Below are 15,033 nucleotides of genomic sequence, written 5' to 3'. Positions count from 1 at the left end.
TATTTAGGTAATATAAAATAATATATAATTTAAAGATGAAACCATATTTTAACTAGGTTGTATTTACACCTGTTAGGTCGACGAGATTAAAATCTGAGTTAGGAAGGGGCCAAGTTAGAGACCCTTTATATCTATCCATTAGGTTGGTCCAGGTTTGGTACATTGTGAAAATGTTTTCTATTGCAACTAGTGGATGATGTATTATTTTTATGTTTTTTTTAATATATTTATGTTAGAATTATCAGAATTTGTCTAAAAAAAAAACTCTATAAAAATTTATGAAATAAAAAATAGAGCTCTTTGGTAAGATAATACAATTTTAACTAAACAGATGCCTTTCTTTCCCTTACTTCAAAATATTAAATTTTTATTTTTATTTTTTTGAGTGCTTTTAATTCTTATTAAATATAGAACATGAAACAAAAGACTTGTATTTCTTGGTAGGAACAAAAAAATCAGAAAACGAGGAATTATATTAGCGAAACAATTTGCTTCGATGGAATATGTGATACCTCCTCCTTTCTCTGAAAATACTCTCACTTTCCTTATTTAAGAACCTTTTGGCTCATTTGACAACTTTATAGTAAAAACAGATTTGAGAGCTTTTCTATTTTACTCTATTTTACTAGCATATTTTTTTTTAATTAATATGGGTGTCCGGACCAACTCGCGTGTACTTCAACTAATCTCACGGGCCCTGAAGTTAACGATTATGTAAGTCTCTAGTGACCATCATATTAGCAATCACAGAACTCGAACCTGAAATAACATGGAGAGCAAACCCTTTAATCCCAAGCTCTTATCACTGGACTACCTACTAGATAGATATTTTACTAGCATTTTGTTTTTAAATTAACGTGGGTGTCCGGACTAACTTGCGTGTACTTCGATTAATCCTATGGACCCTGAAGTTAACAACATTTTAAATTTCTAGTAACTATTATATTAATAATTATAGGACTTGAATCTAAGATAAAAAAAATAATAATTAATGAAAAAACTTGGTAAAGTAAATACTAGCATTTTTGTTTACGAGATATGTTGCTTGCTTACTAAAAACATGTAATACAGGTTTTTTAATGAGACACGTAATGCCATGCCACGTATCTCTTAAGCAAACACAATGTCTTTTTACAAATATTTACTTTATCATATATCTTGTGAACTATGTGCTTTGGTACTCTTCAGTACTCGTCCACGTATCCTACAAAAATATCACACAAACCGTTAATTACGAAAACTTAAGAATACCAATAAACGTATTTTTTTTAAAATCCTAATAGAATATTGAAAACTGCACTTCATTGAGAATTACTCCTGCAGTTGAGTTTATAGATGTGATTAGGAAAATAAAAGAGCGTGTGGCCAATGCTAAGTATTGAAAGTATTGCAATTATTTTTAAATGGATGTGGGGAAGTGGTGATTGTTTTTTAAAATATTTTTTTTATAAATTTATTAAAATAATATTTTTTTTATTTTTAAAAAATTATTTATAATATTAGTAAATTAAAATAATCTAAATATATATATTAATTTAAAATAAAATTTTTTTTTTTAATTATTTTTCAAAAATACACTTAAAACACAAAAATAAACATATTATTGTAATTATGCTTGTTTGAGATTGTAATAGTAATTACGGTATAAAATATTTTTTTATTTAAAAATATATTAAAATAATATATATATTTTTTTATTTTTTTAAGATGATATAAAAATATATAAAAAATTATTTTTAATTAAAAAAAAAATCCAAACGGGCACATAATGCCATAAATGCGCTCCCAAGCACCTCTAGCTGATGCTTTGGCTCGTTCTAGTTGCAGCTACAAAAGACCGTGAAACGCATCTCGCGTGATACAACAACACAGGAGTTCTTGTGGAATCCTTTCTTCTCTTTTTTATGTGTCTATGGCTCAACACAATTTTGCCCCCTTTATTTAAAGAAGTTCTAATATTATCATTGGCGATTTAGGAAACCTACTTTTCAATTTGTTTATATTTTTGAGTTATTTCAGAGTTTCTACGTGAAATATCATAACAATATTTAATAAATATTTATGTAAAAAATAAGATGATAAACGGTGGTTATTGTTGTAATGACTAAAATTATTGGATAATTGTTTTTTGAAAAAATTACTATTTGTTAAATATTTTATAAAATAAAACATGTTAAATCAAACTTATTATACATTAAAGATCTATATTAGTAACAAGATAACAATTAAATTCAAATATCATGAATATCTAGCTAAGCTAAACTAGGGGTGTTTATTTTCGATTCGGTTCGGTTTTTATCAAAAAAAGTAGCCAAACTAAATTTTTTTTAAAAAACCGAAACCGAACCGAAACCGGTTCAAACCGACCGGTTTCGGTTCGGTTTGGTTTTTTAGAACAAAAACCGGTTCAAACCGGTTTGACTTGGTTTTTTTCTGGTTTTTTTGGTTCGGTTTCGGTTTGATTTTTTTGGTTCCAGGTTTAAAAAACCAAAACCGAACCGAACCGGTCGGTTTTTTTAAAATTTAATCGCTTTAATCGGTTTTTTTCACGGTTAGGTTTTTTCAGTTATTTTTTTCCAGTTTTTTCGGTTTAATTGATTTTTTGGTTTTTTTGAACACTCCTAAGCTAAACTGATATTGATAAATGAGGTTCTTTAAATAATTAATATTTTGGATGGAGTATAAATATCTAAACTTTTTATTTATTATTAAATAGGATATAGGTATTGTGAAATCTAACTTGAAATATAAATATTAATAATATGTACATGTAAAATATTTATAGTTTGGTTATTAAATATAATATATATTAATATTGAGGTAATGAATACCTTAAATATATGTGTATTTATCACCTATAAATTTGACATTTAATATAAGATGTAAATATTAGTTTTGAATATAACTATAAATAAGATGGATGTAATAGAAATCCGGTATTAAAGTTCAAGCAATTGGGATGGAAATGGAACATCGATGAATCTATAGAGGTGAAAATGAAATTTACCCAAAAAATTAATCAAACGCTCTAACTAATTTCCAACTCCTCCATCGACCTTCACCTTCGTAGATAACGACCTGCGGTCAATTGGTCACAGATTCTTCTAGAAATCGGGATATATTGCATTTCGATTCGTGCAATTCAGTTCATTTACCACTGTAAGTTCTGCTAGGGTTTAGTCAGTCTGCTTGTTATTCCATTGCTCAGCTTCGATTCTTCGAAGTCGGGGATCAGACATGGCTGCGGAGGACGGTACGGCGCAAGAATATGTGCCACAGAAGAAGAATAAAGAGCCTACCGAGACCGAGAAGAGGTCAATATATGCCTTCACTTTTTTAATGCTTAATCAATAGCTAATGAATTAGGTGAAGATTTGTCTTGTTCTGTTTTGATTTTGTTAATTTTGGTACTCAGGAGAAAGAAAATTGTGCCTGGAAGTTTAATGAAAGCTGAAATTAGACCAGGAGGAGGTGATGCGAGACCATCTGATGGTGATCAGGTTACTTTCTTTCCTTCCTGTTTTAATCATGCTTCGTGTTTGTGTGTAATCGTGTAGTGCGTTGGTTGGTTTAGTTGCTGAATTTCAGTTACTAGGTTGTTTTTTCTTATAAGCATTTTGCAGGTCATATATCATTGCACTGTTAGGACATTAGCTGGAGTTGTTGTTGAGTCTACAAGATCAGAATATGGAGGTGAGGTTATGGATTGAGTGATATATGTGTTGAAGTTCTGGAGGAGTTTTAACTGTCTTCATCTTTTTTTAATAGAATGACTTAATCTGACAATTAGGCCTCAAGTAAATGCCTTTGAGTCATCTAGTCATCGTATTAAAGTGAATGTTTTGTTTGACTCTCAGGCAAGGGCACTCCAATACGACAGGTTTTGGGAAAAAGCAAGATGCTATTAGGATTGCTTGAAGGGCTTCCAACAATGTTGAGGGGTGAAGTTGCAATGGTATTGAGCTTCCTCATTTTCCATACAACATTGTGCGTGCGTGCGTGCTCTTGTTTCATCATGCACGTGTTTCCCCCCCTTGCAAGCACATGTTTGATGAAAGAAAGAAGAAAAAAGAATTACATGCACAACAAGAAGTAAAATGAATTGGGCATCCTCTATCAATATATGAGAGACCATTTATTTAATTGTTTAATTTCACTCAGTTTGTTTAATCTATTTAATTTTCACTTTTACTTTCCTATAAAAGCATGGGATAGAGAGTGTTGAAAAAGATAATCCCATCATTTACCTATGCTGAATTTTCATGTTTGCTTCCTTCAAACCTCCTGTTTCAGTTCAAGATGAAACCTCAAATGCATTATTCTGAGGCGGACTGTCCAGTTTCACCTCCAAGTAGCTTTCCAAGGGATGATGAACTTCATTTTGAGATTGAGATGATAGACTTTTCGAAAGTCAAGGCAAGGCTTTTATTCTAAATGCTATCATTTTATCTTGTAACTTTTTTGCAATGCTGAATATTTTTTTCTCATGATTATTTTTCCGTTATATTATTTCTATATGATATTTCATGATGCCATGTGTTACTGTTAATTGAAATGCAATCCAAGATCCTTGGAGGTTTGTGATTCTTACAATTAAGATTTTATGCATTTATACACCAATATATCTTAAAGTTAACAATGGTTGATTATAGATGCTGAAAGAAGGGAGAGCATACTAAAATATCTTCTCTACAACCTTTTCTAGTTTTTTTTTTTTACCTTTTATTTTCTGAAAGTGTTTTGAAGTTTTAGTTAAAAGGAACAAGACTTGTTAAATTTATCTCATTTGATCTATCCTTAATTCTAATCTTGAATTGTGTTTGTGCTAATTACCAGGTTGTCAGTGATGATTTAGGAGTCATAAAGAAGGTACTAAAAATATACTTATCTGTTGCACGAGATACATGTGATGGATACCATGAGTGATTTATGGGGAAGTTTATAGTTGTGCTATGTGCATCTATTGAAGTATCATGCTAACTTTTTGCGAATATGAATTATGGTTTGGGTCCTTATCTTTGGTTAGAGGGAATGTTCTGAAGTCATGGTACTGTCATTTGCTTTCATATTGAAAAGTCTTAGTGTCATAGGATTAAATTCATAGGAGATTGCTAAGTGATACATTTGTTATATTTATGAGAGCGCCATGTGAATATTAAATATTGAATTTGGTCAAGTAGTTTCCCTTTAGAGTATAATGAGAATAGTTGTAAATGTCCATCACTCCCTACACCTTGACAAACCCCACGAATGTAAAAGTGAATAATTTTGATATGCTATATAGTGATGACAAACAACTATTAAAAACTGTTGTCCTTATAGAGAAGGAAAACATAGGATGTGGGAAGCAATGATGGCATTGAAATAATTGGGGGACTCAGATGCATGTAACACTAAGAAGATGCTAATGAGATGGACATTTGTTAAATGGAGTAATGTGACTTTTACAGTCAGTATTTATTTGTCTTATTTTGTTTTCCGATTTAAAATTTATTTCATAGTTAATTGACAACTTACATGGATAGGTAATAGATGAAGGGCAGGGTTGGGAGTCGCCAAGAGAACCATATGAAGTAAAAGCCTGGTAGAAACTTGTCCAAAAATCCCCTTTCTTATTCTTTTGGATTTTTGTTCATATGAAGTCCTTACAAGAAATGTGATATACTTCCAGGATTTCTGCCAAGACAGGAGATGACAAAGTAATTCTATCCCCCAAACAAGGAGAACCTTATTTCTTTACTATTGGAAAATCTGAGGTTGGTGATGCGTTCTGCTCCACTTTAATATACTATTTTTTTCTTTGATATTCTTGGTTTTTCATGTCTAATAAAATACTTCTTAGTATTTTCATCTTTAGTGGCAATATGTTTCATCAGTTTCACATCTTTCTGCCCCAGTTCTTATTCCCAAGCACATCATGTTGATTTCTTGAGCTCAATAATCTAAGCTATTGAAAGAAGAGAAGTTATTTGCATTTTCTTAAAATATTTTGCATTAGGTACCTAAAGGTATTTATGATTATTTCTGACTATATTAGGTACCTAAAGGTCTTGAGATGGGAATTGGAACTATGACACGAGAAGAGAAGGCAGTAATATATGTTACCAATCAGTACTTGACTGAATCTCCGCTCATGTCCGTGGCAGGTCTTGAGGAAGTTCAGTTCGAAGTAGAGCTTATCCATTTCACTCAGGTCAGAAAATTTCTTATTGATGGAGAGCAAAGCATTTCTTTGAGAATCATTGTTTTGATTATTTGTAACTTTTGGTTGTTATGTTTTTATTTTGTAGGATTCAGTGTATTTCCTACTAAAGTACTAGTGATTAGGAATTTATTGTATTTTCTATGTAGTAGTTCAATTAATGTTTACTGTTTAGGAATTCCTGTTGCCCATGATATTTTTTGTTTTTGGTGCCCATACTGGAGCCCACATTATTTATCTAGAGAGAGCCTTTTTGATTATTAACTTTTGAGCCTTGCAGTATTTCTTTGCTTTTTCTCCCTTTTCTATTTTTCTCTTTCAGTTGCTTTCTTATCCAGCATCTTTTCCTCGTTGCAAATCATAATTGATATTCCATTTGTATGCTAACTTTTCTGCTGCCATCTCAAATGTTACTTTATGATTGCACAAATCCTTATAATATTAGAATAGAGGACACCGAGTTTAAGGTGGGTTAACATTTTCCAAATCCACATAACCAAGAGAATACTCGCATTTGTGCCATTTATCCTTTAAAAGAAAATCTCCAGGAAACTGCCCACAAACAATCGCAAAATTTTATCACACCCATTCCTTTCATGAAAGTACAAATTCTCACCGTGTAACGTCTGTAGTTTCCTCTCTCTGTCACAAGAGAAATTCTTTTTTGCACAAAAGCAACCTAGTTCTATGTTCTATTTGGAGAGATTAACTGTAATTCTTGTTGCATATGGAACATGCAATTGAAAGCCTTTCATAAAACAAGGAAAACTCTGAAATAGGAATCCTAATCCAAAGAGCAATCTGAGCAATAAATTTACTCTTTAAAAATATAGGTTTGTTTATTGATGAGGGATTTTTTTGATGATTGCACCAGATAATTTAGTTAGCTAAAATTCCAATTCATGTGAAATATGCTGTGTCATCACTTTGTTTATATGGAGTCTAGTCCCAGGGATTGATTTTCTTCCTTTAATTATCATATATATGCTGCACTATGTATCTTATATCATGTTCAATTTTCTTGTGTACATGCTTTCATTTTACTCAGGTTTGAATATGGTCATGAGATGAGCCGCAATATGTGTTTAGTTTGCCCTTTCCTGTATGGTTAGTTGGTTACTCTATAGAGGGAGCCTTGATGGTACTAGAGGAGGGACTTTGTTGCTGTATATATGTGCTGATTAGCTTATCCTCATTCAGATTTGTCCACAATTTAGGTGATTAATGATGAATGGATATATGCACACACTTGAAATATACGTTGAAGCTTTTAATTTGTTCCTGAGGTAAACTGTTAGATAGACATTGGCTTTTTCGAGTCAGGATTGTATATTATTATACTGTGGTTTTTATTCTTTTTTCTTTTCATCAAAAACTGCATTTTCTTCCTTGGTGAAGTCCCTGGTGGTGCTGTTTAACTCTCTTAACTTAATGTTGACAGGTAAGGGACATGCTTGGAGATGGACGCTTGATAAAGCGTCGGCTTCGTGATGGAAAAGGTGTGGATTCAGAGTTTATTTAAAAAATGCTATTGATTTATTAGTGCGTGCATCCGTATTTATGTGTTGCTTGATTCTATTATTTTCTCTGCTCCAATATTCTGATATCTGGACTGTATGAAAAATACATGGATGCTGTGAGAGAATCATGTAATTGGATTCTATATCTGAGAAATCATTTTTGGAAACTTCTAAACCACTTTTTTCAGGGTATAATTGTGTAGTTCCTTATTTTATTAAATTTTCAATATGTAAAGGGGAACACTTTAAAGCTGTTTTCTATCTTTGTTTGCTATACAGGGTCTCTATTAATGTGCTCTCCCTTGATGTGCATGCATGCCTTTTACTGGTATTCTGATGCATCTTGTCGGTGTTCTAAAATCTTTCTCAATAATTCCATTACGAGTGCAATTTACATTCTATCCTGCAGAATAGAAGTGTCAAAATTTGCACCAACAGTTACTGGACAGTGTCTGGGTTTTGATGATTCTCTCTCTCTTGTTGTTTTTTCTGCTCTCTTTTAGGGATAGGTTAATTACATTTGACTACTCTACTGTGGAGTTTGATTAATGAAGTTCTTCTATTAATATGATTAACGAAGTCCCTCTACTATACATTCCATTAAAATTTACGACCCTCAATCCCTTACACCATTAAGAATAATGTGCTGTCATTCTAGTTGTGTTGCATCCGTTCTCATTATGCTGAAATAGAAAGGAGTTGGTTCCTGGATAAGGTCCTATCCTAGGCTTAGAGCTGAGCTAGACCCTAACTGACTTCATAATGATTTAGAGAGCTCCGAATCAGGCTTTTGGGGCAAGCATGGGCAAAAGAGAGTCCAATCTGACCCTAAGAAGATGCTTTTGATGTGTCATGCTGTAGGAGAAAAAGCTTAAAAAATTAAATCTACATTTCTTAATTTTCTTTATATTTAAAATGTTTTTTAAAAATGAAAATTATAAAACCTTAAAACCTCATCACCCCTATTGAGACAAAATTCTGTAGAATTTAAACTAAATAATTCTTGACCAAAATTAAAAAGAGAGATTTTCTGCATATAATTGAAGGTCTTGATTTTGTGCATGTAGAAAGGCTTGTTGGATTTGTTCATTCTTGGATTGTGAAATGTTGGCTGTTTATGGTGATGAATATTACAAAGAGGGAGATCAATGGTGGAGGAGACCACCACCTTCTTTTTCTCAAGAGATTTTTTTTGGGAACTACAATGATAAATAGAAACACATTTTTAGGTTACAAAAATCTCAATGGTACATATATTCCAACGTCAGTGAATCTAACTTCTAATGAAAGCCAGCTTTTCCTCACTTGCGCACACTAAACTCAGTGGCATTGAGATCATAATCTTCTACTTAAAATGATTATGAAAAAATTATGTGTACTACTCAATTTTAAATCCGTATTGATTTTATCTCTTATTTGATCCAAGTACTCCTCTCCACAACTAGATCGGGATAAGTATATAAAAATAGCTGTGTTTTTGATAATGAGACGAGAAGAAAGTGTTGATGGCTAAATGTAGATCTGAAAAGTTTTGCTTGTGAAAGGAAAACTGAAGAAATTAAAAATACTCAAATCCTCAAGCATTTTTAGTGATTAGGAGAAAGAAATAAAGTTGTAATGGTTATACAAGAGAAGCCTACTGCATGTTTGGTGAATTGTCCCTAAAATGGCCTTGCTTTTCATGAGGACTATCATCTCCTGTTTTTGTTTCTTTAGGGGGTTTTGTATTATCTCATGTTTCTTGGTAGATTGATAAATAAGAAAGAAAAAGGAAAAATGCAAATGAAGAGAAGGGGATACAGAAAGGAAGGGTGCAGTTTTTTCTAGCTTGTGTGATTGCTAGAAAAGTGGCCGAGTATTTTTTTTTTTAATTTTTAAATGTAGTCATGCTTGCCTTTTTTTTTTTGAAAAAGAAAATGTCAAATTTAGTAAATTTGGACAGGTTTAAAATATCTAAAGGCTCAGGCAGTACTTGCTAACGGCATCTTGGATGGAGGATTCTAATTTAAATGGAAAACATTGTAGAGGGACTTAATTCATCAGATTAATAGTAGAGGGACTCAATTTATCAAATCACCATGATATAGGGATGACGCAGGTAATTAACCCTTTTAAGGGTCAAGGAGAGCTCTCATGCAAGCTCTACCTGGATTTCCATGGACAAAGCGTTGGATTTTGATTGCAATCAGTTCAGATTGATTGAAACTATGTTATGTTTGAAAAACTTAATTGTAAAGTCCAACCCTTTAAGCTTTGGGTTATTTGGAAAGCATAAAGGATAGTATGCAATTTTCCTTTTTGTTTATTTAATCAGGAAACATCAAAGATTAAACTTGAAGTTAAGATGGTGATTCTTGTTATTTGCTTGAAAAGCGCAATGAAATCCAGAAATGCAGTATGTCTCCACTTGTGTTTTAAGCTCTATATAATTAGGGCACTTTCACCTCTTTCATTCCAACTCCCTTTTTCTTATTTAGTCCTAGCTTCTTTTGCAAGTGTCTATCCATTTATTTAACTGCTTTTGGTTTTGCAATTATCAAATCATGCATGCTAAAATATAGATTTCTAATTGCTTTGAAAATTTAGGTGAGTTTCCTATGGATTGCCCACTTCAGGACAGTCTACTACGCGTTCATTACAAGGGTATGCTGCTTAATAAAGAAAAGACAGTCTTCATTGATACAAGAATTGATAATGATGGTCAGCCTTTGGAGTTCAGCTCTGGAGAAGGGCTTGTGAGTTCTCTCGTGTAAAGGATGAAATAGGTTTTTATGAATTGGTTGTTTAGGGGAATAACAAATGACTGAATTTTGTTTGTAGGTGCCTGAAGGTTTTGAAATGTGTGTGCGCTTAATGCTTCCTGGAGAGGTAGCTCTTGTTACTTGCCCTCCTGACTACGCATATGACAAGTTTACCAGGTTACTTTTTGAGATCTATTGTGCCGCAAATACTGCATAAATTACAGGCACTTTTTGTATTGCTATTGACATCATCATTACTTTAACTACTTTCTGACCAAGTTTTCCCTTCCTATATAATTAGACCGGCAAATGTTCCTGAAGGTGCTCATATTGAATGGGAAATTGAGCTTCTTGGTTTTGAGATGCCAAAGGTAACTGAATGTTGTCTCGTAGAAGTTTAGTTGAAATGCTGCTTGATGAACTCTTTTAAACACCTATAGTTAGTGTTGTGTCTTTATTAACTTTGCTAATTACTTTGTCTATGGCTTGCCACTGAAGTCTGCTTTTGGCTCTATAGTGTTTTCTGTATTCGAAATTGATTGAGGTGAACTTGGAATCACATAGGAAACTACTATGAATGTATTTGTGTCAGTTGATTGAGCTTCAAGTCACTGAAGATACTTATTTAAAATTCATGTTTGAGGATTATGAATTTCTCTCCTATTTATATCATGGATCCTTTTTTCAGGATTGGACTGGTTTGGACTTTCAGGGTGTAATGGATGAAGCAGAGAAGATAAGAACCACAGTATGTGTACTTAGTTCATGTTTGTTAATTGTGCTGACTTTACTGGCAATTTGGATGTGTTCCAGTTATAGCAATTTGTTTCAATGATATGAATTGGTTGTTTGGGGTGTAGATTTGTATAATATGATCTTGAAACTGTGATGATCTCCTTGATCTTCAGGGAAACAGGCTTTTCAAAGAAGGAAAGTTTGAGCTTGCTAAGGCAAAATATGAGAAGGTAATGTGCTCTCTCCTAACTACATTCATCTCACATCGTGAGCATTAACATTGCCATTCAAATTCTTGGGTTCCCTTCTTTTATTACTCTGGATTTATTTCCACCACACTGCATGAAGCCATTTGCTGGCATTGTCATGTTATAATCAGTATTTTGAAATTCAGTATCTATATGTTTAGGCTAGCAAGCAATCACATTTCCCAGTTGGTGATGTACATGAAATCAAGTTTGTTTTTCAATTGGTCATCAAACTGAATTATATATTTAGATATTGAATGTGTTCTTATCTGGAAAATTGTTAATTATGGAAGTGCCATGACCTGCAATTTAGTTTTGCTAAAATATCTTTCCTAATCGTCAAAATTTGCTTCTCAAGATAAAAATCTTTTATTCTGATTTCTTCAAAAGTTTTGTGCTCATAAATGTCTGAGTTGCATTTATGAACCTTTCAAGTCCTCATATAACATCATGAAAAACTGTTCAACAGGTTCTTCGAGAATTTAATCATGTTAATCCACAAGATGATGAGGAAGGGAAAGTTTTCCTGAATACAAGAGTAAGCTTTTTACCCCTTCAGTGTAGGAAAAGAATCACTATCAAATATATTTTTCCATCTCTCACTTGATGCTTTCATTTTCTTTCTTGTATGTTTGAAGAATTTGTTAAATCTAAATGTCGCTGCATGCCACCTCAAATTAGGGGAATGCAGAAAGTCCATTGAGACATGCAATAAGGTATGTGTTTAATTCAACTAGTTTCTGTTTTCTTACATGGAAATCTTGTCTAGCAAGAGCCTCTACTAGAGTGTAAGGAGTACAATGCTGTGAAAAAGATGTCATAGATGTTCCTGCTGTAGTTTATTGGATTTGGGTGAGAAGACAGATTATGTTGGGCATCAATTATATATTATTAATTGAAATCAGTTACTGGGGTTCAGGGCTTTGTAAGTCTTTCAGATGAGGAATTTCATGTGAAGCACAACTGGCAATACACTAGGTATCCAGCTCTTGTATAACATGACAGGGTCCAAACTCCCTATGGCAGCACACTTTGTGCAGAAAGCTGCTGGTCAATTCCTAGCCCCACATTAATTGCTTACGACTTGTTTTGGGGTCGGGCATTGAGGTGGCTATCAGCTAGCAGTAAGAGAGCATGCCATAGGATGATATATGATGTTCTTGTCTGATATTATCCTGTATAGGTTCCTAGGACAAGCACTTTGAAAAAATACAGATGCCAATGAGGCAATTGTGCAGAAAAGTTCCCCTATCTGGAAAGTGGGAAACCAAAAAAACATAGCTTGCTTTTCAATGGATGCGTAGTAGTTAACTTATCCTGAAGTCCATAGCCATCCTTCAGAGTCTGGATGTTGATGTTCATTGCTGATAAATCCTGCAGGTTCTGGAAGCAAACCCTGCACACGTCAAGGCCCTTTATCGCCGTGGAATGGCCTACATGGAAGTTGGAGATTTTGAGGAAGCAAGAAGTGATTTTGAAATGGTAGCACTTGTAGTTGTTATTTAGTGCAAACTTCTAATTCTTTGACATCCATTGTCTGAATATGCTTCTGGATGTCAGATGTTGAAAGTCGACAAATCATCTGAACTTGATGCAACAGCAGCTCTTAAAAAACTGAAGCAGAAGCAGCAGGTGGGTTAATGTGCAACCAAATTCTATTTGCAATTTGAGATGGACATACACAATTCATATCTTGCTGCTTGTCCAATTGATGAGCAGGATGTCGAGAAGAAGGCACGGAGACAATTTAAAGGACTATTTGACAAGAAGCCAGGGGAAATTGCAGATGCTGGAACTGACGACAGAGGAGAAGAGCAGAGTACAAGTGAAAATCAGAAGAATGGTGATCAGGAGGATTCAAATGGGACTGACACAGAGGATGTTGAAGATGTGGCCGATGAACCTAGAGAAGGATTGTTCTCCCGCTTGTGGCCAACTGGTAGAAGATTGCTTTCAGCTCTCGGGCTTCAAAGATGTGCGATATTGTGACAATGCTGTAGGGATGGCCGAATCAGCATTATTTTTGTCACAGGCCGGAAAAAATCCGACTTTGAAAGGAAAAAACACATCAAAGAAGGTTCATATACCACTATCATTGTAGCTTCACAAAGAAATTCATATTTTGGGTTACCGTTTATGATGATATAAATCCATGGTGAGACGGACAAAAACTTACTAATGGACATAGTACCGTTCCTGTCATGTCTGGTCGGTATTTCGCGTTTCACTTCCAAAATCTTAGCCCACCTCAGATTTTTTTTGACTGCATACTATCGCTCTTGTATCTTTTCGTTCTGCTTTAAAATCGGGTGGGTCATCTTTTTAAAAAAACTTTAGGTTAAAATCTTCTTATTTTCTCCGCCTCTTTTCTTTAGTTTCTCTAACAATGTTTGTCGTTATTATATTGCAGCGCTAAAAGGAGGATCAAAAAGTAAAGATTGAAGGCTAGATTGTATTCAAATAAGATTTTCAATTTCAAGTTCTATAGCAAGCAACACAAACTTTCTAAGTGTGGTTTTATGGGTTTTGTTCAAAACCAATAGAGAATGGCTTTTATTCAAAAAAAAATATCGTTTTCTTTATCTTTGAAGATTCTACCTTGGTCTTGGTTTTACAACTTAATATTGTTGAGTTTTGAAGTTCAACCAATCGAACACGTTCATATATAAAATAAGAACAGATATAAGAGAAAGTGGTTGCAAAAAGAAATTCAAGTCAAATTGTCAGTTTTTTGTCTAATTTCTGACAGAAATTTATATTCTTACATAAATATCTACTTTTTTTTTTTCCTTTGTTGTTTGATTTGATGAACTTTCCAACTCAATCAAGTTAAGTAGATAAATTAGGACTAGAAAACTCCTTCCTTCATGGTGATACTTGTGGGGGAGAAAAAAAAGAAAAGAAGAAGAAAATCCCATGTAGAGTGGATTTCAGGGTACATTATGCAATCGGCCCAAACCTGGGTGGATTTGAGGGTTTGTTTGGAATTGTGATAGTAGTTGCTGTTTAAAGTGTTTTTCACTTAGAAATGCATCAAAATGACCTGAAAACAAAAAAATATATATTTTCTAGTAAACAAAAAAATTGTTTTTCAAAATTTAAGGGAACGTTCAACCGCGTTCCCAAACAGACTCTAAATCCTGATAATAAAAATAAAATTTGTAAACTAAATCGCAAGCTGAAAAATTGAAAATCTACAAAATCCTATAAAGTTATACGGTAAAGCTATTTTTTAATGCAAAATATGAGTTTTATACACGTGTTTGGTATTGCAGCTAAAACATCGTTTGCTTAAAATTTAGATTTTTTTCACTTAAAATTATTTTTTAGTGTTTTGAATAATTTTGACGATATTAAAAATAAATTTTTAAAAAATAAAAAAACATTATTTTAATATGATTTTGAGCAAAAAATACTTTGAAATACAATTTTTATCTATAATTCTTCCCTTTTTGATATTTTTTAACATATTTTTTGTTTGATTGTATCATTGTATGTAATGTAATATCTACAATGTGATTCTTTAGTTAGAGTGGATATTTACTCAACAAAATTGAATAAATATATGATTGATACATGACATTTGT

The 15,033-nt window shown here is 33.0% G+C and overlaps 1 protein-coding gene across 1 annotated transcript; it reads left to right on the top strand.

Annotated features, from left to right (window-relative positions):
* Positions 1–2,949: 2,949 nt before the first annotated feature.
* LOC133677416 (peptidyl-prolyl cis-trans isomerase PASTICCINO1) lies at positions 2,950–13,673 on the top strand. Its single transcript, XM_062099474.1, has 20 exons — positions 2,950–3,314; positions 3,416–3,500; positions 3,624–3,693; positions 3,858–3,955; positions 4,294–4,416; positions 4,837–4,869; positions 5,526–5,584; positions 5,672–5,756; positions 6,038–6,193; positions 7,644–7,701; positions 10,309–10,457; positions 10,543–10,640; positions 10,765–10,834; positions 11,152–11,211; positions 11,372–11,428; positions 11,916–11,984; positions 12,085–12,162; positions 12,827–12,928; positions 13,007–13,078; positions 13,166–13,673. The coding sequence occupies exons 1-20, from the start codon at positions 3,238–3,240 to the stop codon at positions 13,433–13,435; spliced, it is 1,869 nt and encodes a 622-aa protein (XP_061955458.1). The 5' UTR covers positions 2,950–3,237; the 3' UTR covers positions 13,436–13,673.
* The last annotated feature ends 1,360 nt before the right edge of the window (positions 13,674–15,033 follow it).

Source organism: Populus nigra, chromosome 17, assembly GCF_951802175.1.
Source record: "Populus nigra chromosome 17, ddPopNigr1.1, whole genome shotgun sequence".
Taxonomy (NCBI): Eukaryota; Viridiplantae; Streptophyta; class Magnoliopsida; order Malpighiales; family Salicaceae; genus Populus; species Populus nigra.
This window is presented reverse-complemented; position numbering and strand designations above follow the sequence as displayed.